This window comes from Tamandua tetradactyla, chromosome 12 (genome assembly GCF_023851605.1).
Source record: "Tamandua tetradactyla isolate mTamTet1 chromosome 12, mTamTet1.pri, whole genome shotgun sequence".
NCBI lineage: Eukaryota > Metazoa > Chordata > Mammalia > Pilosa > Myrmecophagidae > Tamandua > Tamandua tetradactyla.
In genome coordinates, this window is record NC_135338.1 from 82,314,213 (window position 1) to 82,337,171 (window position 22,959).

A 22,959-nucleotide genomic window follows, 5' to 3' on the forward strand; every position below is an offset into this window, starting at 1 on the left:
AGCCCAGGCCTTTGGAGATGCAGAAAGAAGTCACCCCGGGGAAAGTTGCTGTGAACCTAGGGGCCTGGAGAGAAGACCAGCAGAGACCATCTTGTGCCTTACATGTAAGAAAGAACCTCAGTGGAAAGTTAGCTGCCTTTCCTCTGAAGAACCAACAAAATAAATCCCCTTTTATTAAAAGCCAATCCATCTCTGGTGTGTTGCATTCCGGCAGCTAGCAAACTAGAACAGTCCTATATAAAGAAAATCTTGAAAAATCCACAACAAAATTATTAAAACTAACAAATCCAACAAAGTGATATGGTACAAGGTCAATATGCAAAAATTAAGTGTTTTTCATACACAATAATGAACAATCTGAAGAAATCTAGGGAAAAAATCCCATTAAAAATAACAGCTAAAAGAACCAAATATCTAGGAATAAATCAACCAAGGATGTACAAGGCTTGTATATATAAAACATTGCTTATGGAGAAATCAAAGAATACCTAAATAAATGGAAGGACACTCTATGTTCATGGACTGAAAGACTATTGTTAAGACGTCAAGGCTGAGCCCTCAATCTTGGGGTTGTTCATATGAAACTAATCCCTGCAAAGGACAGCCTAAGCCTACTTAAAATTAAGCCTATGAGTCACCCTCAGAGAATCTTTTCTGTTGCTCAGAGATGGCCTATCTCTCTCTCAACCAATACAGCAAGCAAACTCACTAACCTTCCCCTCTCGACATGGGACATGACTCCCAGGGGTGTAAACCTTCCTGACAACATGGGACAGAAATCCTAGAATGAGCTTGGACTCAGCATCAAGGGATTGAGAAAACCTTCTACCGAAAGGGGGAAGAGAGAAATGAGACAAAATAAAGTGTCAGTGGCTGAGAGATTTCGAACAGACTCGAGAGGTTATCCTAGAGGTTATTCTTAAGTATTACATAGATAAGCACTTTTTAGTTTAAGGTGTATTAAAGAGGCTAGAGGGAAGTGCCTGAAACCGTAGAGCTGTGTTCCAGTAGCCATGTTTCTTGAAGATGAATGGTAATAGTTTTTGCAATGTGACTATGTGATTGTGAAAATCTTGTGTCTGATGTTCCTTTTATCTACAGTATGGACAGATGAGTAAAAAAACATGGATTAAAAACAAATAAATTAATAGGGGGAACAACAACAACACAAAATAACCCAGATCCCTTGGCTCTCAGGTAGGATAATACAGAAGCTCATTTCTACAGCTGTGCTTCACATCAGTAGCTACTTAGCTGCATGTGGCTATGAAGCCCTTGAAATGTGGCAAGTCCAAATTTAGAAATTTGGAATTAGAATTGTCTGAGGGTAAAGTACAGACAAGTCTTAGTATAAAAAATAAGGACGTAAAATATTTTGTTAATATTTTCATATTGATTACCTGTTGAAATAATATATTAAATAAAACATATTATTTAAATTAAAAAAAAAAAAGCCAAATACTGAATGATCTCAGATAGTAGAATATATCTTACACCAGAGGCTGGGATGGAGGTAAGGAATGGGTAGTTAATGCTTAAATTGTAGAATCTATTTCAGCAGATGGTACAGTTTTAGATGGTGGTGATAGTACAACATTATGAACATAATTAACAGCACTGAATTATGTATTGGAATATAATAAATTGGAAATTTTAGGTTATATATGTTACTAGAATAAAAATTAAAACAAAAACAGAACAGAAATAGTGAACCCTAATGACACAGTTGGACTATAGTTAATAGAACAAATATAAAAATGTTCTTTCATGAATTATAACAAATGTACTCCACTAATGCAAGGTGTTAATAATAGGTGGTATATGGGAATTCTGTATTTTATGCATGATTTTTCTGTAAAGCTACTTCTCTAATGAAAAATAATGAAAAAGAAAAGACACTTAACCTCACTGTTAATTAGAAAACGCAAAAACAAAATAACAGAAAATATGAAATACTACTTTATAGCTGTAAGACAAGCAAAAGTTTACAAGTTTGATAAAACCAAGTGTTGGTAACGATACAGAGCAATAGGAACACTCATCTACTGATGCTCGTGGCTGTGCAATAAGAACACCAGTTGAATCCTATGAAATTATTAAGGGAAAAATAATATCAATCTTACACAAACTCTTTTAGAAAAATTGAGGCAACATATCCCAGCTCTCTCATGAAACTTAGCATAACCTTCATATTCAAAATAGGTGGAGGTGTGGCCAAGATGGCGGCTTAGCAATGTCTGCGTTTTAGTTCGTCCTTCAGAACAACTACTAAATAACCAGAAACAGTACAGAATAGCTCCTGGAGAGACGTCAGTGACCGGACACACAGTGTACCCCAGTCTGGACCAGCTGGACCAGCTGCGAGCCTCCCCAGAACCATGAGTTCCCCAAGTTGCCACTGGCGGTGCCTCTCCCCCACAGGCTGCTTCCCAGAGGGGAAAGGAAAGAGATTTTAACAGCAGCAGGAGCTGAGTCCAACCAAACACCACTTGTAGCATTAATTAACAAATCCTGACTACTAAAAATAGGCCCCCAGCTCAGGTGAATCTGGTCAAAGCAGAGGTCACTCGGTGGGCTAATGGAAAAAGTAAAAAAGAAAAGAAACAGGTTTTTGTGGCTGTGTTTCTACAAACGCTTGACCGCCTCTGGATTCAGTGGGAGGACTTCTCAGGCTGCAACTGCCCCAGGCATAGGCAGAAACAAGCTCCTTTCAGGGCTTGTCTTGAGCCTGTGCATTCCCCAGGGGAGGGGTGAAGCCCAATTCAGGTGGAATCCCTCCCTCAAGGAATTCAGACTCCAGGGCTTGGTAATCTGAAGCCATTAAAACCAACCTACAACCTCTCCTCTGTCTCCACCACGCCCCCAGCAGGGAGAGTCTTCCAAAGTTAAAGGTACCATGTCATTTTATGCTGGTGGGACTCACAGGCAGACAAGTGCCACATACTGGGCAGGATAAGAAAAACAGAGCCCATAGACTTCACAGGAAAGTCTTTTAACCTGCTGGGTCTCACCCTCAGGAAAAAATGGCACAGGTGACTCCTTCCCCCTGATAGGAGGCCAGTTTGGTCTGGGAAAACCCAGCTGGGGTCTAAAATACCTACGTAGACCCTCCTAAGGGTGGGGGGAAAAAGGCACCATATAAGCAGGGCAAGAAACAAGAAAACAAGAACTGAAAAATTCTCCTCTATCAAACAAAACCTAAGCTAGAGGTCCAGAAAAAGCTGAACTGAATGTCAAAGAACAGACAGACAACAAATTCATCCAGCAAGAAAACCCTAGGTAAGAACCGTGAAAGCAATCTCCAGAATAAACTAATTAAGGTAATTAAATGTCTAGATGCCAGCAAAAAATAACAAATCACACCAGGAAAACTGAAGATAGGGCCCAAAGGAACAAACCAACAGTTCAAATGAGATACAAGAGCTGAAACAATTAATTCAGAATATACGAACTGACATGGAAAACCTCATCAAAAAGCAAATCAATGAATTGAGGGAGGATATGAAAACAGCAAGGAATGAACAAAAAGAAGAAATGAAAACTGAAAAAAGAAATCACAGAACTTATGGGAATGAAAGGCACAGCAGAAGAGATGAAAAAAACAATGGAAACCTACAATGGTAGATTTCGAGAGGCAGGATAGGATTACTGAACTGGAGGATGGAATATCTGAAATCTGGTAAGAAACAGAAACTATACGGAAAAAAATAGAAAAATATGAGCAGGGACTCAGGGAATTGAATGACAACAGGAAGCACACAAATATACATGTTGTGGGTGTCCCGGAAGGAGAACAGAGGGAAAAGGAGGAGAAAAACTAATGGAGGAAATTATCACTGAAAATTTCCCAACTCTTATGAAAGACTTAAAATTACAGATCCAAGAAGTGCAGCATACCCCAAACAGAATAGATCCAAACAGACGTTCTCCAAGATACTTACTAACCAGAATGTCAGAGGTCAAAGAGAAAGAGAGGATCTTGAAAGCAGCAAGAGAAAAGCAATCCATTACATACAAGGGAAACCCAGTAAGACTATGCGTAGATTTCTCAGCAGAAACCAGGGAGGTGAGAAGACAGTGGGATGATATATTTAAATTACTAAAAGAGAAAAACTGCCAACCAAGAATTCTATACCCAGCAAAACTGTCCTTCAAAAATGAGGGAGAAATTAAAACATTTTCAGACAAAACAGGCAAGGACAGTACAAGAAAATCAGACACCAGAATCCCTTGGGAACACAGTACTATAATATACCACACCAACAGAATGAAGGAGAAAAACCATCTGATCCAGTTAATGCACTCAGACAAAGCAGATGACAACATGCTTTCCATAGCAACTTCCTAAATATGGTAAGGACATCTATGAAAAACCTATAGCTAACATCATTAGGGTGAAAAAGTATAAAGCCTTTAAGTATAAAAACATCCAAGGGATAAGATAAACCAAATTTAAGGAAGTTGTTATCTCTGAGAGAGATGAAAGGAAAAAGACAGGATTGGGAGGACATGGGGATAATTAAAAAAAAAAGGAAGCAAAATTCCATGGGGGTTCAGTAAGGCTTTAAATTTTTCTGTATGTTTTTTGATGTCATGTAATACTTCACAAATATATAAAAGACCACACTTATGAAGAGAGACAATAGCCATTTTTAGAAGGAAATTTCCTCTGGAATTGGCATTCACTGCCACAAAGGAGAAACAGGAAGCACTTCCTTCTGTTAACACAGGTGATCACTATTTTCCTGCATCGACCTTCTCTATGTCCATGTGTGAGGACAGAACAAAACAAAAATTTCTAAAAACTACTAAGTATTTAGATTTAGGTGTATCAGTAAACAAATGACTATATCCAGGAGATTTGGAGATTGGCATAAAATTGAGCTATGGTAACATAATAGATTAAAACCCACTCGGCTTGGAAAGCTTGTTTGATACTAATATCCATAGTCATAAGTACAAGAGAGGCACTTTTAACAAGCTTTATTACTCAGCCCAAAGATTTCAGGTATGCATTTCTTACATTAAAACCATTTTACTTAAAAAACACAAGAATTTACTTTCATATATTATGGTGATAGCAACAGCTTCTGAACTTCCTACCTTCACCATGTGCTCCCTTAGAATGAGTGTGGAGGGCGAAGGAAGAGCCAGCGACAGGGTGAGAAGGCTGGGAGTACTGGGCAGGCAATGGTGGCGGAGGAGGAGTGGCATGGACTGAGTCGTAGCGTTTCTCACTAAATGATCTATCTACACCATCTGCTTCAGGAGGCTTTCCCCTATTAAAAAGAGCAAAATGCCAACATCTGAAAATGTATGCAGATATACACAATGAGTTCACATTCCTTAAAATATGCACAACTTATAAAAAATCTAGTGATTTCACAATTTATTCTCACATGTGCAGGTAGTCACTCCATCAAAATATACAAACAAATTCAACCCTTCATCAGCACAAGAAATGTCAAAACATCACAGAATACTTTAAAAATACTAGGAAAACACTGAGAAGATGGCAACCAAAGGCAGATGGAATTTTGGGTATACTTGTAACATTTAATGTTATTTACCAAAATAACAGTAATGGTTGGTAGATATAAGAAAGTCTTATAAATACTTTGAAAAATATTTACTGGCCTAAATTTTCTTTAGACCCATTTTTGATTTTGTGTCTAAGTTATAAAGCCTTGGCTTCTGGCATACACAGAACACCATAAAAAATGATGTACTTGGATCAGGAGCCCACAAGCTTTTTCAGTTAAGTGTTGGATTAGTTAGTATTTTTGGCTCTGTGGGCCATATAGTTTCTTTCATAACCATTCAACATTGCTGTTATAGCTTGAAAGCAGTCAGACCTTACGTAAATGAATGGACTGTGTTCCAGTCACAAAAAACTGGACATCTTTTACTTTAAAATTTGCACTTGAGTTACCAGATTGCTAGAGTACACAGACAGTGCTTTATTTAACAAGGCCCATTTAAGTCAATTGTGCCACATACGCAGATTTTTTTCAGATTGCCAGTTGTGAATATTCATAAAACTCACATAAAAGAAATCTTTAAAATAAACCCATAATTTCAACAATGCCACTTAAACCTTACTGCAGAGAGCCAAAGCTTCACTGGTTTTATGTGCACAAACAATAGCATATATTTTTGGAATGTACTTTCATTTTCATACAAGACTGTTTTATTGAAGTCTAGCCTCATGATTAGCTTTAAAGCTGTGCCTGTTATCTTGCTTTTGGGCAGTGAGGCTAAGTACTTGAAGATAACATTAAAAACTGAAAGTGCACATAATACCAGTGACACACGAGGGACCCCTTATGAAACAGCCTCACATTAATTCCAGTCTTACCACTTGATGTTCCTTTTCAAGTAGTCATAGCTAGTGTAAGAGCCAAGAAATCTAGGTGATGGCAAAGCAAGCGCAATAGAAAAACGAAAGAAAATGGTCATTCTAACTAAGTTAACCTGCAGCAACTGGAACTCATATCTTATTTTTGAATATCAACCAAGGAATGCACATTCACCACTTCAGATAACTTAGTCTATAAAAGAAAATATCATTAACTCTCATTTGTCTAGGGAGATCACCAATTAATTAAAAAATAGTAACTTAGTTATGTTCTGCTTGCCTACCCATCCTTCCTATCCCCTAAACTGGTGTTGCTAATGAACAGCAATGCATCTGAGCTTTATTCTTCCATCTCACCCCTTCCGCTGCAGGTACTAACAGCAAGCAAAGAAATGAACCAATCAAGGAGCAGTAACTACGGATAATCACTGATATTTCTGAATAAGTGTACATCAGGTGTTTCATTAAAAAAAAAAAAGCTGGGAAAAGAAATTCTCTCAGGACTACGGAAAACTGAACGCAAAGGCTAACGCCTATACAACAGCTAAACTGATACCCCAGAAGGGTACTGAGGAATACACAAATGGATTACATTTACTTTTGAAACGTTACTATGATTGGCATATCTTCTTTTCTAGCAAGATGCTAGTCATTTCCAGTTATTGTTAAATCCTATAGCAGATGGAACCTTACTTATATGCAAAGTCATCATGCTTCACTCTCACAAACCTTCTCACCTAATAGCACATGTGCACAAAATAACCTAACGTCAATCTTACACTTAGTTTTTAAAAAGCTACAAACCATGCCCATTTATTTTGAGACCTCAAATTTTCACAATGCAATGAGTCTTGGGCAGTAGATCCTTTGGTGACAAAAAAATAGTTGCCTTGTTGAAGTTGAATAAATCCCTGGGCTGGGACATGTGCACAGGCCCAGAATGAGAACACAAGTCCAATTGTACTTCCAAACTCTGTCTTAGAATCGTGGAAACTTCTAACTTGCTTTGGACGTCAATGAGCTATTACCTAGCTTTCCCGATTCTAGCCCAGCTCTAGAAAATTTTAAGATAGGGTGAACTGTAAGATACAGTGAGTATTTATTTGCTTTTTGGGGCATTTGTCCTGTACTAATAGACGAATCTAACCTCCATAATTACCACCATTTTTGAAGTGTGTTTTAGAACATAAGCACATATTAACCGGAAGAGGGTAGTTTTGCTATTTTTGAAGGAAATAAAGACCTGGAAGCAGTCCTCTGGTGACAAACAATAAATGTTTTTGAATTGTAGGAATAAGAGCATCCCCTATTTTAAATTGTCTTCCATGTTGACATTATATTAATTGGGCAAGAAAGTGCAGAAACAATTTCCTTCTTCATGACTCATCTTTCTTGACAATTCTCCAAAATTAAATACCCAGGATCAGGAAATGCAGCACAATTAGGAAGAGTTTCAATTTCATACTACATATGAAGAAATATTAGTATCTATGTCAAGTTACACTTTTCCTTGGACTGAGGACAGTAAATACTAAAATAAAATTGAGTTCTGAGTAAATTCACAATGTCAAGATGCTATCTTTTTCTTCCAAAAGGCAATATTCCTTCTGAAACTTCTGAGCAGCTAGCACTGTGTTATCTGGCAGGGAATGGTTGAGGCAGCCAGGGCAACCCTACTCTGTGCTGAGCTTCAGTCCCTCAACAGCTGTTGAGCCCCTACTGTGCACAAGGTAGGGCTCTAGACTTTAAGAGGTATAAATCACAAACAAGTGATTAAGACTTCTTTCCAGAAAACCAAATTAAACCAAACCCAAAGTGGTTTGTCATTTCATTTCCTGGCAAAATATTTTATTTGCTTTTCAGACTTAATGTCTTCTTTTAAGGTTGTACTTGTTTAGGAAGTATGTAAAAGGACAGATGTATCTCTAAGCCCCATGCTGAACTCTCTTCTGACAGGAATGAATATATTTAATAGTTTAAGTTAAAACAACTGTTCAAGGATACACTCTTCTCGTTTACTAAAGATGAGCTCCTAAGGAAAAGTGCCTAGCTTGCCTTCATTTTGACTAAGATGCTAATGGGGGTGCCTCTCCAGCTGGAATTAGGGAGGTTCATAGCACTAGTGTAAGACACCATTTGCACTTAACACAGTCTTCTGTAGCACTCAGTTGGCATTTGTATTTCTCATAAACAGTTTTCTTCTGTAGATATAAAGATTGAAATGAATGACAGTGGGAAAAATCTTTTAAATCTTCACTTTAAATGCCAGGAAAAACAGTGGTAATTAAAGTGGGGTTTTAATGTTTGAACTTTAAAATGTATCCTAAAATAACTTACTCAAGAGTAAATGATAAATGAGGTTATGTTCACATAATCCCAAGCATCTTATTCAGTAAAAATCTGGGTGCTTTTTAACTTAAGACACAAAAATGATATATGATGATAGCTTTTTGATTGTGTCAGCTTGGCTAAGCTGAACTACAGTCCCCTGTTATTTAAACACTAACCTAGATGCTGCTGTGAAAGGATTTTTCAAATGTAATTGAAATTTCTAATCAATTGGCCTAAAACTAATTAAAAGGGAGGATTATCTGGGTGGGCCTGACCTAATCAGGCAACTCCTTTAAGAGATAATTTAGGCCTTTAAGCTCAAAGACTCCTAAATAGCTTCGGAGCTTACTTTCCCAACACCAGCCCTACAGACTTTCTGAGACAGTCTAAGAATTAAATCCACAATTTCTATAAAACTGTGTAAATCAATTCCTTGTAATAAAATCACATTTGTTTTTCTTTCTTTTAGATTTTGTTGGGGACATTTCCACCTTGTGTGAATTCAAACCCCACTCTCAGTACCAAATTCTCTATCATTTAAGGTTAAACCAGAGAAACAGAACCAGTAGGATACACAAACCTACAGAGGCAAAGGTGGGCAAAATAATAACAAACCAAAAGTCTATCCATAAGTAAACACAAGGGACTTGCAGAGAACAGGGAAAAGAAAACTGGGAGCCAGAAACTTGGTCCCAGCCTGCCCCTGTCATTTCACCTCAATGGATCCTGGTTTCCTTATATAGAAAATTAGGTCAGAAAATCCCTTTAAAGCCAACAGTGAAAAAGACAAGTTCTTCTACGCCTTGAAAACATTTCTGGCTGACATAAGTTATAGCATTCCAATGTTAAGCAGCTTGCTAGATCAAAAATTAAGATGGAATAGTTCGTAAGATTTTAAGGAAGAAAAAAATAACTCAAGACATTTCCCCTCATACAATGATCATATCATATCCCTATTTTTAAACTTTTAAAACAAAAATAAAAAAGAAGAGGAAGAAACATCATTAAATGTGCTGTCCAGAAGAGGAAAGACTTCACTGTTTACTTAAAACTCAGGGTGTTGATAGTTTTACTCTCTTACACATCAAAACCCTTTAATGCTTTTCTAAGATAAAAATTTTATGTAACCTGACAGAGCATAAGAACAAAAACACACATCCCAGAACTAGAAAGTGTATACTAGGCTAAACCGCTAAAGCCTACAAAAATGATGTATTACACTTCACTACTGTCCTTTCAAGTATACTGAGCTTCATACAACTTAGTCAATTTGACCAACAGAACTTTCATACTTCATCTTATTAAGGTAAGTCTTTGGTGAATTCACTTACTTCGAAGAATAACTAGATAAATGTGTTTGATTTTGAGAATGAGCTGGCTTGGCAGGCTCCGAGAGATGGCCAGCAGGAATGTGTGCAGATGGCTTGTTCTCAAAACTCCTTCGGTCAAAGTATGAGAGCTGTTTTCGATAATATTCTTCATCTTCCTCAGGATCATAATGATTTGAACGAACAATATCTTCAGGTGGCTTCAACTGAGGTTTCTGAGGTTCTGGGACCCTGAAAGACAACAAATGACAAAAGGACAACTTTCAAGACTCTAACTTTACAAAGAAAATGGAATGTATAAACCTTATCCTGACCCTTCTATGACTGTCAAGATTTTTCAGGATCTAACTTAGCAGTCCAACGTTCAGTAGAAACCCCAAATCTCATGTGCTTAATGTTATATTTGCAAACTAATACATTGTTATGATACAATTTTAGAAAACTGGCATAAAAATAACCTTCAACAGGTTTCACACCCCAAGGACTAAGCTTTCAGTTATTACAAGTTAATTTTATGTACAGTAGCTAATAATACTGGTTAAAGGAGACAATACAGTATTTATGTTTATGAGCAGCACTGGGCATCATTAAATGAAAGTAAATAGTTATATATTAGACAATTACAAGTACAAATGTATATTCAGCTAATAAATTAGTTAGATAAATTAAATGAAGAACTGTATTCAAATCCAACCTGTCAATAATTAGCAGTATGATGTGGCCATGGTTAAGATCACAGGCTGAGGAGCTAGCCAGCCAGCCTGTAAGCCAGCCAGCCAGGATGAGCCCCTAATTCTAACCCAGTATTAAAAGCTGCTGAAGCTAAGAGCCTAGCTTTAAAATGGAGAAACAATTTTACTCATTGCACTGAAGTCTTGGTATAATAACAAGTAAGGGGTGCAAGTTTACTAAATGATTAATTTTAGTGTTATTTTAACCAATCTGAGTTATTTTAGCCATACTAATCCCATCCTTTTCCTGCCTCAAAAAACTAGTATGTCTGAAAGTACTTTTAAAACTAAAAATTGTAATAGAAATGTTAAAAGCTTTGTTTACTGAAGGTATAACAAAGATTTGTTACAGAGGTATAATAAAGCTCTTTATTTTTCTTCTTAGGACCTCTGTCTTAATTAGGTCAGTTGGTAACTTTTATTTAAGGACAAACAAGATTTTCTCCCTTCTCATACTTCTCTGCTAATATAATAAAAGCTTTTCTCACTGACAAGACAGTCAAATTCTTGGTCAGTGATATACCCCAAACTCTTGTGTAAAGCAGTACAGAACTGACCCACCTGTACAGCGTTTTATCATGTTCACTGAATTGATTCTGAGGAGTGGATTTAGGACCAGTGATGGGAGGTTTAGATGCTGTTTCTGGAGGCTGTAGAAAAATGAAACAAACATACCCAGGAGCAAATAATTACAAAATAGGCTTTGTTTAAGGGGAAGGAAGAGAGCTAAGAAGCATTTTGAACTACTCTTCAGTGAATGTACCTCTATGAATCCAAAATAACAAAGACATATCTACCTTAAAACCAGCTGTGTCATTTACATCCTTCTTGCTCTCTAATGATGCGGATCTTCTGTTTTCAAACATTTTAACTCTAGTGAGTACAGACTGTGGTTTCATTGCTGGTTCTCTCTTTTCAGTTAGGGTTGGGGGTGGAGGCAGTGGTTTGGTATTTGAAGGCAGAACTTCTGGCTTATGCTGAGATGAAGATATTAGAGGAGGGACAATTGCAGCACCATGGAGAGGCTCATAATGGCCTGCTGTAGAGGTAAATCCTTGTGTCGGTACTTGCTCATAACTTCGTGGGTACTGGTCAAAATATTGCTTGGGTTCAGAAGACTTAGGTCCTGCTGAAGGATAGGGCTGTACTTCTGATCTGTATCTATTATGCATATCATACCCAGAAGCTGACTACTCTTCATGTTGTAGGGTGGAGGTTCGAGGTGGTGGTTCATACGAGGTTACTGTCATAAGATAGAGGGGTTGGCTCTTCAAAACGGGAAATACCCTCATTCTGAGAACTCTTCAGGATGTGTCTAGAGTCAAGGTCTCGAGGGTGCTGATTATCAAAAGAAGGCCGAGGTTGGTAGGGCTGTTTGTCATCGTAATAGGACCACTGGTCTTCGTATGCAGGGACACGATCTTCATATCGCAGACGATGGTCATAGTTTCGAGAAAACTGGTCTGTGTAGCTTGAGGAGTCATATCTGTATGTGGGCTGTTCAAGGTCTCTGCTGGTTTGTTTCTCCATGTATGAGAGTTGGGGTTCATAGCTCAGAGCAGGATCTTTGTCTGGCCTGTGCCCTGGATGACCAACAGCTGGCTGTTTCAAAACATGATTCTGTCTTATCACTTCTTCAGAATATGGATCCTTTCTATACACCTGTTTAAAAAATTCATGTTAAGAACAAATGCTCATTTTTAATCCTAGTCTGTTTCATTAGACAAAACTATGATTTAATAAGCAAAAATGGCATGTTCTACCATTTATTACCAGATAGACCAGATTAGTGGAGAAGGCTAGTTTAGGTGAAAGCTCAAAGTTCGTAAGGTAGGTAGGTGCTTTATGTTTTAGCATGTACTAAATGAAAAGTGAGTTAAAGTCAATTAATTACTAAATTTAGTAGGAAAACAAATGCACTGATTTACTGATTTCCACTTGATTCTGCACTAGATATTTTAAAAATTAAAGAAAATTTAGGGACACCATAATTTATATAAAAATAAAAACTAAAGTTTATGATGGGTCTCAACAGCATATTAAGAATATCTGAATGATATTGAAAACCAAAAATAAAATGCAGCTATGAAATAAAAATATTAAGCACAAATCTCAATTAAAAGGCCAGTTTCTCAAATCATCTGTATACCACTGGAAGCCATGCAAACTACAAAACTGAAATGATTTGTAGTGATCTGAAAGCACTAGAGTATCAGCCCATAGCAAAAAAGCAAAAGGAACACTTAAAGGGCGAAGCAAAAATGATCATGTGCTAGATTGACGGAGAGCAACAAATTAGAGCAATACTGCAGCACAGGTACCTTTGCTGGATCTACATGCGCCGACAATGATGGGTCTTGATCTCTTAGCATTATGTGAGCTGCCTCAGTGCTTGGTGTTCTTAAAGAATCAGCTTGTGGTGAGTAAGAGGTGGAAGGAGCTGGGGTGGGCTCCTCCAGTTTGACATTAGTTAAATTTACATTATGATCAACAGCAGAGGTTGATGATGCTGGGTTTGTTTCAGGCGAAAGGTAAGGGACTGGAGATGAGGCTTCTGCTTTCTGTGAAGTGTTTAAAATATTTTAAATATAGTGTTTCTGTTTATTGCTAACTTTCCACTTCAATTTATAGTGGTTGGCAGACATACATTTTAAATGTGCTTAACAACAAAACCATGACCTCACATCCTAATGTGCTATTTAATTCAGTATATTTCTGTGTAAAACGAACACACAAAGTTTAGAATTAAAGTCCTTGGTACTCTCAAACTGAAATTAAAGATTAGTTCTTTATCTGGATAAAGGACAAAATAAAGTCTTTAACTCAATCACCACATTGTAAAATTTAATAATGCACCTCTAACTACAAAACGTTGAATGCTTACTGCTTACCTGTTGAGAGGCTGTTTTAAATCCAGGGGAGTCTATTCTATGGATTGGTTGTGGCTGCGCTTGTGGTGAATAAGGAGGATATGTTTGGCTTTCATGATGCATTCCAGAGGAGTCCTCTCTTACAGGCTCAGAGGACCTGTGTAATGGCAGACTCCGGTGGAGTCCCAACCTCATCATTAAGAGTTTCATCTAGTTCTTGATCAGTGTAGGCCCCGCCTTCTGTATCTGTGTCTTCATAGTCAGAAGTGTGTCTACTGTCCGTGCTATACATTGAATATTCACTACCTGGGGCTGACAGGTAGGACAGACGATCATCATGCAAATCAAGGTCATCACTTGTAGCACCATCCGCCTGGGTCAAATAAAAGTAAATCAAAAATTTTATTCAGTAGTTCTTTAAGAGATGGCCTTTATTGTACAAGGGAGACTGAAAAGGATTTTTTTTTTGGAGAAATCAAATCTACTTGCTTCAAATTATGGTGAGGGAAGGTCAAGAAGACTGCACAGGCACACATGCAGACACACAGACATCCCTCGAGATCTGAAGGGCTAGGGATGAACAAAATGTTGGCTGGCCAACCAGAACAACACTGGACTCTGGGGCTCAGTCCTGAAGATAATGAAGGAACGCGGGCACCACTCAGCCCAAAGCAAGGTGAAGAGGGAGAATGTCACTAAACCGAGCTCCTGGAAACAAAGTCATTCTGACAGAACAGCACATGTGAGAATAACTATGAAAATATATGAAATAATTCAAGTTGTATAAGATCTACTATGTCCCTACATATTTTTGGAAAACAAAAACAAAAAGTTGGTAGTTAGCCTGAAAGCTTTGATGATACACGATAGAAAAGCACTGCCTGAGTGGTGGCTGCCCCATTAAATTAGGAAGAACTTTTATTTTTCACAAAGCAGTATCTTCAGAGTAGACCAGAAAGAAAATGAGAAGTATTTGAGGGAAAAGAAACCATAAAGTTGCAATCAACAGGTTATCACTGGATATTAGTTTGAAACTAGTGCTTGAATTAAGTAGAACTGAATAGTCCCTGGAGCTCTTGCTTAGACACTGTGCCCATGTAGGCATAAGCTGAAGGATCTGGAATGCAAATTCAGAAAAAACTTCCTCCATTTCAACATGGACTGATGGACAAACATAAGGCTCTTATCTTCCAGAAAGATGCACTGCTCTTAAACAGCAGGCTTGGTGTGGTTCTGCAAGTCTGCTGGGCCAGGAACATGGTTCTTGAAAGCCAGTTGCCTGAACGGAGCTTTCACAGCAGTCCCAGGTGTGGCTCTGTGAGAGTCTGACCCTGAGCACCAACTTCCTGGCTAGAGTGTGTTGGGCATCCCTGTTGCTTTGTTTTCAGCATATCACCTGCTGGGCTGGGGAAAGTGAGAATCCCAGGGCTTTGTCCTTTGTGAAATTAGAATCTCCTGTACTGAAATTCCAATTACTTTTAAACTCTGTGATGGTTACTGTAGAAGAAAAGTTTTTTTTGCTATACACTTGTCATATATATCTCTAACTTGTTAGGGTTTTAGAAGACTATAACCCAGTAGAGCTTGCCAGGGAAAAATTTATGACCTGTGGAAGAAAAACTTGCAAATCACTAACCTACCTATCTTTTGCAGCAGGTCTGAAAATGTAAAAATGAGTGAGAATCACGGATTGTTTTGAACCAGGAAATGACATATGTTTACATGTTAAGAAATCTCAGGATGATTCTTCTTGGTTTAGTAGGGAATATAAAAGACCATATCAGATCTTGAGAAAAAACTCCTCCTAGCAATTCAGTCAAAGTAGTTAGGTCAGGAAGGTCAATGTGGGATGAAGAGATTTTAGTTTAAGAATTTATTTTAATAAAATTATGCTTGAATGGGGGGACAGAAATCAAGTTAGATTTAAATTACAACTTTTTCTGCTTTACAAAATGTATCAATCTCTCCTAAAAACGAATAGCCTATTTTTCCTCACATAAAAAGACAGGGGAATTAGACCTTCACTATAAATCTAAACAAAGAAAGGAAGCATACAATATCACGAAGAGAAATTACAGAGAATTAAGATTCGCTGGTTAAAAAACCTCTCATATACGTAGGAATATATACTTCATATACTTTATGAAGACATTTAAAGATTTCATCAGTGTAAGCTATTAACATTCCACCTGTGGAGGATGCTAACAAGACTGTGTTTGATATGCATAATAGTAAGAAGATTGCAATTCTTTTTATCAAATGCCACAAGAGTAAAATTTAGTTAACACTAATGTATTGCTATAAAGCGGTGTAGTGTTTTTATTTTTTCCACCTACATTGGTCTATCAAATGTCTCAGCTGACATGTCAGTTATTCAAAGTGGTCCTATGTATGGTCCTTCCCCCAAACAGGTACTGATGAGAAAAAACATGGTCCTGACTCATCAATGTAGGCGAGAACAGCCAGGCACTACTTCTAGATGTAAATATTTTAACATTCCTACTTGCAGAAGCTGTATGTTTTCTGGCATGGCAGTCCTAAGCATGCAGCATGCACTGCCAGAGCATCTGTAGCCATAGCCAGGGAGAGAAAGGGGCCATGCAAGGAGGCAAAACACAACAAAAAACTAAACCAACAAAAAAATGTTAAAAATAATAATAAACCAGTGTCTCAATCTTCCGTTAAAAAAAAAAAGCTTATTAATATTGCACTGATGTGAAGACAGTAAAAGACACTGAAAATAAAAGATTTCTTCAACTGTATATTGTCAAATATTTGCTCTTCCAACAAAAAAAGAGAGACTGCTGTAGAGCCAGAAAGACTGACAACAGAAAGCAGTTATCATTTTAAGATTGGTCATCTGTACATACATAAAATCAAACTTCAAAGCCAGAAGAGATCTATCACCTTTTCCAACACTCCCAGTATGCTGTAAGCATGTTAGCAGGTGTTGTGCAAAGAACTGGGGGAAATGCTGGGTTAAAACAAGTAGGCTACTTAAAAAAACAAACCAAAAACCCACAATGCTTCTCAGAAACTATATATGCAGTGGACACTGTGATGTTCCTCAAGCAGGCCATGGTTTGCAATATTTTCTGTAAGTACTTGCCCTCAAAAGTGCCTTTTTTTTTCCCCTCAGAGCAAGTTCTGAATCTAATGTGCTGAAGACAGCACTCTGGGAAACACTCATCCGTAGTTCATTCAACTCTCCTCACTTTCAGAATAAACTGAAGCCCAGGTTCAAGGTCATTCCTCAGTCACATGCAGGCAGAGTGAGAACTCAGCCCTGCTCCCAAATTATAATTGGGAAATTCTTTCAGAATCCCACTGCACTGGTAATTCAATAGGTGAGGGACATACAGGAATCTTTTACCATTAAAAACAAATTTGACAACTCTATACACAAATGATAAAGACCTAAAAGTGAACTCAATGGCATTTCTGATTAAGTTACCTAATTAACTGAATAGGTCAAAAAAAAAAGGAAATTTCTTACCTTTCCCTCAGAAACCCATACCAGCTGGTTCTGTTGTTGCTGAATTGCTTCTTTTAGTGCACCATACCAACCATCATTCATTGAATTTAAATTAATTGTAGCTGAAAACAAAATAAATTAATAATGTAGTTTTATGGTGAGAACACTGGCAAAAGTTGGGTTAATTCATTCAACCTTGCTTAGAGATCAATCACTACTGATATTATTTATAAGACAAATACCCTTTGTTTTGGCACAATATATTTTCTTTCAGCTGAACAGCAGCTCTTGATATAACTCAACATTTTTGCCAACATTTTGTTGCCCAGATATTTTAAGCTGAAAGGAGGCCTTTAATATACTCACTTGTAAAAAGATGATGATTATTTTTACGAAGTTTATGAGACCGCTCATATAATTTCCTAGCACTTTTCCGTGATTCTGGACATAACCTCATTCTCATTGTTTTCACACCTTGCTTAGAATCAGGGTTAAGGAATACTACAATTGGATACCACTGGGCATAATTCAGACGATCAACTGCATTTGGTGTTACATCTAATAAAGCATGTTTGTCCTAGAAATGGAAAGAAACAAAATACACAAGATCACAAGACATAGTTAATTCCTTAAGAATAATCATCTTTAGAAAAAGTCATAACCTATATTACATTTTAATAGTACTGGACTTTTAATATGTGCTTTAAGATGAACCAGTGGCATATATTAGAAAAATATCATAGTTAACTCAATACAATTTCTAGTAAAATTAAAAGCAAAAAGCTTTAACCAGCTCACTTTTAAGACACAGCCCCAATACTTACAAGCTGACAGTATCAACTCTGTCCAGTTTGACTGAAAGTAAGTACTACCATTTACTGTTCCTGACATAATCTTACAGAAAAACAGCATATTTCCCATTCATATAAATATTGAAGTGCAATCCAACTATACAGATGTAATTATAAACAGTCTGTTTCTTATATGAACATTGTATACTTTTTTGTGGTAATGGTTAGTGTGTAATGAGTGTAATAACTATTCCCTTGAAGGTGATTCTCATAATGCCTTTTAGTAAGGGATTAATTTTTTTATGGTATACCAATAATAATCTTAGGAAAACTACATTCTATTTTCGCATTGCCAATCCCATACCACTGAAATATACCTACCTCTTCTAAAACACAATATTCGCAGTGTATAATGAAATACATAAATTTTTAATAACTTACTTGATCTATTATTTGCTTTATTGTATGAAGCCGAATAATGCCAGAGCTACGCTGATCAGTTCCAGCATCTCGTGGTTCACTTTCTATTCATGAAGTTGGGACAAAAACACAACATTATATTTCCATTGGTTAGATCAGATTTCTCAACTACTGGGCACCAGTGGTGTGCAGGCTGGAAAAGTCTCTGTAGTAGGAGTTTTCTAGCACACAATGAAATGTTTAGAAGCATCTCTGGCCTCTATTCACTAGATACCAGTAGGTGTCCTCTCCAAAAAAATGTCTCCAGGCACAGCCAGTGTTCTCTAGGGGGCAGACTTGCCCCTGGCTGAGAACCACTGAATTAGATCCATGCTTCCCAAAAGGGTGGGACCAGAACAAGGCAAAGTGAGGCAGTTGTCTCAGAAACAAAATTTAAGGGATCCCCCCACCAAAGCCTCAGTAATCAAAATACCAAGGTAATTTTTGAAGCAATAATTTTATTAAAAAATCAATACAAATGCAAAAAATCCACAAAACACATCAAAATTTAAAGACAGGATCAGTAAGTGGAACTTCATTTAAAATGTTTCAAAATTGTCTCTTGGTCAAGAGAAATTGTCAAATATGGCAACTCTTGGAAATAAAAATGTGGTAAAGAAGGAGATTTTGAAAATATTAGGAATTTGCTTCCATTAAAGTCACAAAAACAAAAGGGTAATAAATTCTGTTTGGTATAAATAAAATATTTACACTTGAAATAATGTGAGTTTTAATATATGTATTTTTCTTTTTTTCAGTTTATTTTTCCAATTACATTAATTGATGTTCTGGGGAAAAAACTCAGCCATGAGAAAAACCATAAAAACATTATATACAGAGTAGCATGAGTCTTCAAAATGGCTCAGCATGGCACTAATTCCCAATCTTTCCCAATCTTGTGACATACAAAGAAAACATTCATATGGCACACTGAGATCAACCAGAAAGTCTGTTCCTTGCCAGACTCCCACCTAGTCACTGAGGGCTGAAAACTTTTCATATTCTATGGTTCACTTTTTCTTAATTTGAGAATTTAGTCTACAAAAAGTATCATAAATACAGAGCAACCTTTATTTCTTGAGGATTTAAATCCTTTGGGAAACAGAGAAGAGTATGGACAAGCAATAAAATACATGAGTTTTGCATTCTCTGTAACTGTAAAATATAAATTTGAAACAAAACTTCAGGAACAACAGAAAAACGGCTAATCAAGCCTCAAATTTGATTGCAAAACGGGTAATTCAAGATGAAAACATGCTATCATCTATTATGAAGAAAAACAGTATAAACTTTTCTAAACAATTAAAAATAAAACTTCACAAAATATATATTTACAAAGGGTGGGAAGAATGAAAGAAAAGAAAATGGAATTTTAGGATGATGCTATATGTGAAAATTCATTTTCTAACTTTATTTTCAAATCAAAAAGGTTAGTTTCATAATTAGAAAAAAATAAAGTTTTTACATCAAATTTAAAGTGGCGATGGTAACTAGGTTTGTATATTTAAACTACCACAGTACCCAAACTAATGAAACAAAAGATTCTGTAAGCAAAATCTCTTATGCATATAAAGCACTAAACTCTCAACATTTATATTCAATGATAACTTACTATAAAGGTCTACAATAATAACTGACAATATGGACCATGCTTTTATTACCCCTTTGTATATATTCAAGGATTTCTGTTAGCTTAATGACTAAAGGTGTTGTATTGAAGCCACAAAGACATGGGGTCAAATCCTAGTTATGCCACTCAACAGCTAATGTCATTGGAGCGTTTAGACTAAAGAAATCTTTATGATCCCAATCCTAACCACCCTAAAGCTCAGTCTGTTCACCTTTAACAAGGATATTATAATACCGAATCTCAGTGTTACTGTGAGGGTACAGTAAGATCATGAATATACACTGTACCAATCAGTTTTCATAAAGTCAAGGATTTCATAAATGGTGATTATTCTCATTAACGGGAACTGAAAGAACAAATTAACTTCATGGGGTAAATGAAATTTTCCACCTATCCAAAGTTTTATTCTTATGAAGTGACTGGATTAGACCCATCCTTCAGATGGGTAACTAGCAAAAACCCTCTCAATCTTCTTATTTCAAGAAAGTTTTGCAGCAACTTACTTGCAATCTGATAAATATCTGGTTCTTCTCTTGCCAGTTTTTCTCTGGCAACATCAGCTATTGGTCCAAATATGGTTACAGGCCTCAAAAATCCAGCTGGGGAGAAATTCAAATGAAAAGTAACACAGTTCATACTTTGCACTCTTAAACATACTGACAATAAAGTTAAGTTAGTTTATAGAAAACTACCTTCTCGGAGAACAACTCTCTCATAAGCTGGGAACTTTGTCTGAACTGGCTGAGCAGACAAATCTTCTCTGCTTTTTCTAAGATTTCTCTTGGAGCTTCGAAGACCTCGGAATCTCCAGAAGTCAGCACGGTCTCCTCCTGCTGTTTTTGGAAGTGTGTATTGTACACTGGCTAACTGCTCAGCTCTATAAATGAACATAAAAATAAGGGTATTTAAAACAAACAAAATGGAAGAAGATTCACAATCAAATAAAATGCTGAAATGTTGGATAGAGGTTCAAATGTAGTTTAAATATTAATGGTTAAAATAAAGAGGAGTTTGTACAATCAAGTTAGTTATAGATATGGTAAATACAATGAAAAATAATTCTTTTCATTACCAAATTTCCTAGTGGGATACAAATTTTCTAAATGATTTACCTGAAGTAAATATCACTTACTTATTAAATCATTAAACAAAAACTATTCAAACGTCATACCTGTTCTTATTAGGGATGATGCCTCTTTCTACCTCCTTATGATTTTTGCCAATTCTAATAGCAAGCCAAGAACCCAGTTTTCCATTGTACAACGTATCCACGACACGGAACACCTCTCCTTTGTTAAAACTAAGTCCATATGGAGATTCCTTTTCATATTCAAAATGGGTTCTAATATAGAAAGAATCTCCTACATCTGATTCTACAATGCGACGATAAACTAAAAGGAAACAAAAACAGATGATTAGTAACCAACAGGATAAAAAGTAATATGAAGGGAATGCATTACATGAAGATGCTACTGAAAATATTAACCACCAAAACAACAGTATTGAAAAAATACTGAATTCTTACTGTGTATCAAGTACTATACTCTGTACTTTATCTCACTTACTTACCACCATAACCTCATGGAACAGGAACTCTTAGCATCTCCATTTTGCAAATGAGAAGCTGATGCAGAAACAGATTAACTAACTTGTCCAGAACCACACATCTGCTTTCTATTTAAACCATCTAATTTAAATGCAAACAGACATTTCCAATTTCTATATCAGTGGTTCCCATATAGGGGAAACTGCACCTTAGGGGACATTCTGTAATATCTAGAAACATTTTTGGTCGTCACAATTCTATGTCTCTGTCTTTGTGCGCTACTGGCATCTAGTGGGCAGAGGCCAGGGATACTGATAAACATCCCACCAATGTACAAGGCAGCCCTCCTACTACCCCCTACGCCCTCTCAAATGTCATTAGTGCTACAGTTGAGGAAGTCTGTTCCATAATGAAAAGCATGCCTGCTTTTTATCAAGGACAACAAATATCGAATGCATTGTTTAGAAAACACCAGTACAAAATGTGGAAGCTTCCCACATGAACGGTGTGGTTCTGATGGCTATTAAACAAATATGATTTTTCTAGGACTTGTAAGGGTTGGGTCATAATTTACTTAACTCATTTGCTCTTACTAATGTGCTCTACTAATGGGCATAGTGTAAGATTGTATGCACCTAAACAAATTAGAAAATAATATTAACTCTGAGATGAACAGATTCATACATCATTCAATTTTGTGTGATTAAATAAGTAAATAAATTCTTTTGTAACTACTCAAATTCCTAGAAGTTTATTTTCTGACAATATCTCACCATCCTTCTTCTTCTGAGCCAAAATGGTTACTTCTTCTCCTTTAGGGAGGTCGAGCAGGAAAAGCACAGCTTCTTCTCTTATGATATTCGTGAAGTCTACATTGTTTACCTGTAAAAAAAGATTTCTTAAATTATTCTCAGCTGTTCGAGATATATATATATATTTAATATAATACATATGCCTAAACTGGAAACAAATATTCATAGGGCTCACCTACTTTAAAAATATTATACCTTTAAGGGGGAAAATATATTTTACCTTGGAGAAAATATATTCTAATTTAAAATAGGCAGAAACTAAGAAAGTAAAAGCGAAGGAAGGTATAAGTTCCTTTAAAGAGTTCTCATCTTAAATATTAAAGATGACCCATTGCAAAATTTAACCAATTTAGAACAAAAAAGTCAATACTGGAGGCCATGGCAAGGAAAATGGTAGACAGGAAGGTGGGAGAGGAAACGCTGGAGAAGCTGCAGTGATCCTGGAGCTGTTGGAGTAATGGAGGAGAATGTTCCAGTTGCAGCGCTGAGAAACAATCAGCTGAAGAAGCAGCTGGAGACCTCCCAGCAAAGCCTACAAAGACTTTCAAATTTGGATTTGCCATAGGTAGTCAGACAACAAAGAAATCATCAGCTATATCCATTAAACTTGGATCAAGTAAGCCTAAAG

General features: G+C 36.7%; 1 protein-coding gene across 1 annotated transcript in view; it reads right to left on the reverse strand.

Annotated features, from left to right (window-relative positions):
* TJP1 (tight junction protein 1) overlaps positions 1-22,959 on the reverse strand; it is a 315,639-nt gene that overhangs the window by 19,249 nt on the left and 273,431 nt on the right. Inside the window, 15 exon segments of the mRNA XM_077124011.1 lie at positions 5,104-5,279; positions 10,021-10,248; positions 11,310-11,398; positions 11,546-11,987; positions 11,989-12,410; positions 13,070-13,309; positions 13,640-13,777; positions 13,779-13,991; positions 17,115-17,215; positions 17,460-17,670; positions 18,326-18,408; positions 20,477-20,572; positions 20,666-20,850; positions 21,145-21,364; positions 22,293-22,401. Of these exon segments, the coding sequence (XP_076980126.1) occupies positions 5,104-5,279; positions 10,021-10,248; positions 11,310-11,398; positions 11,546-11,987; positions 11,989-12,410; positions 13,070-13,309; positions 13,640-13,777; positions 13,779-13,991; positions 17,115-17,215; positions 17,460-17,670; positions 18,326-18,408; positions 20,477-20,572; positions 20,666-20,850; positions 21,145-21,364; positions 22,293-22,401 (2,953 nt within the window).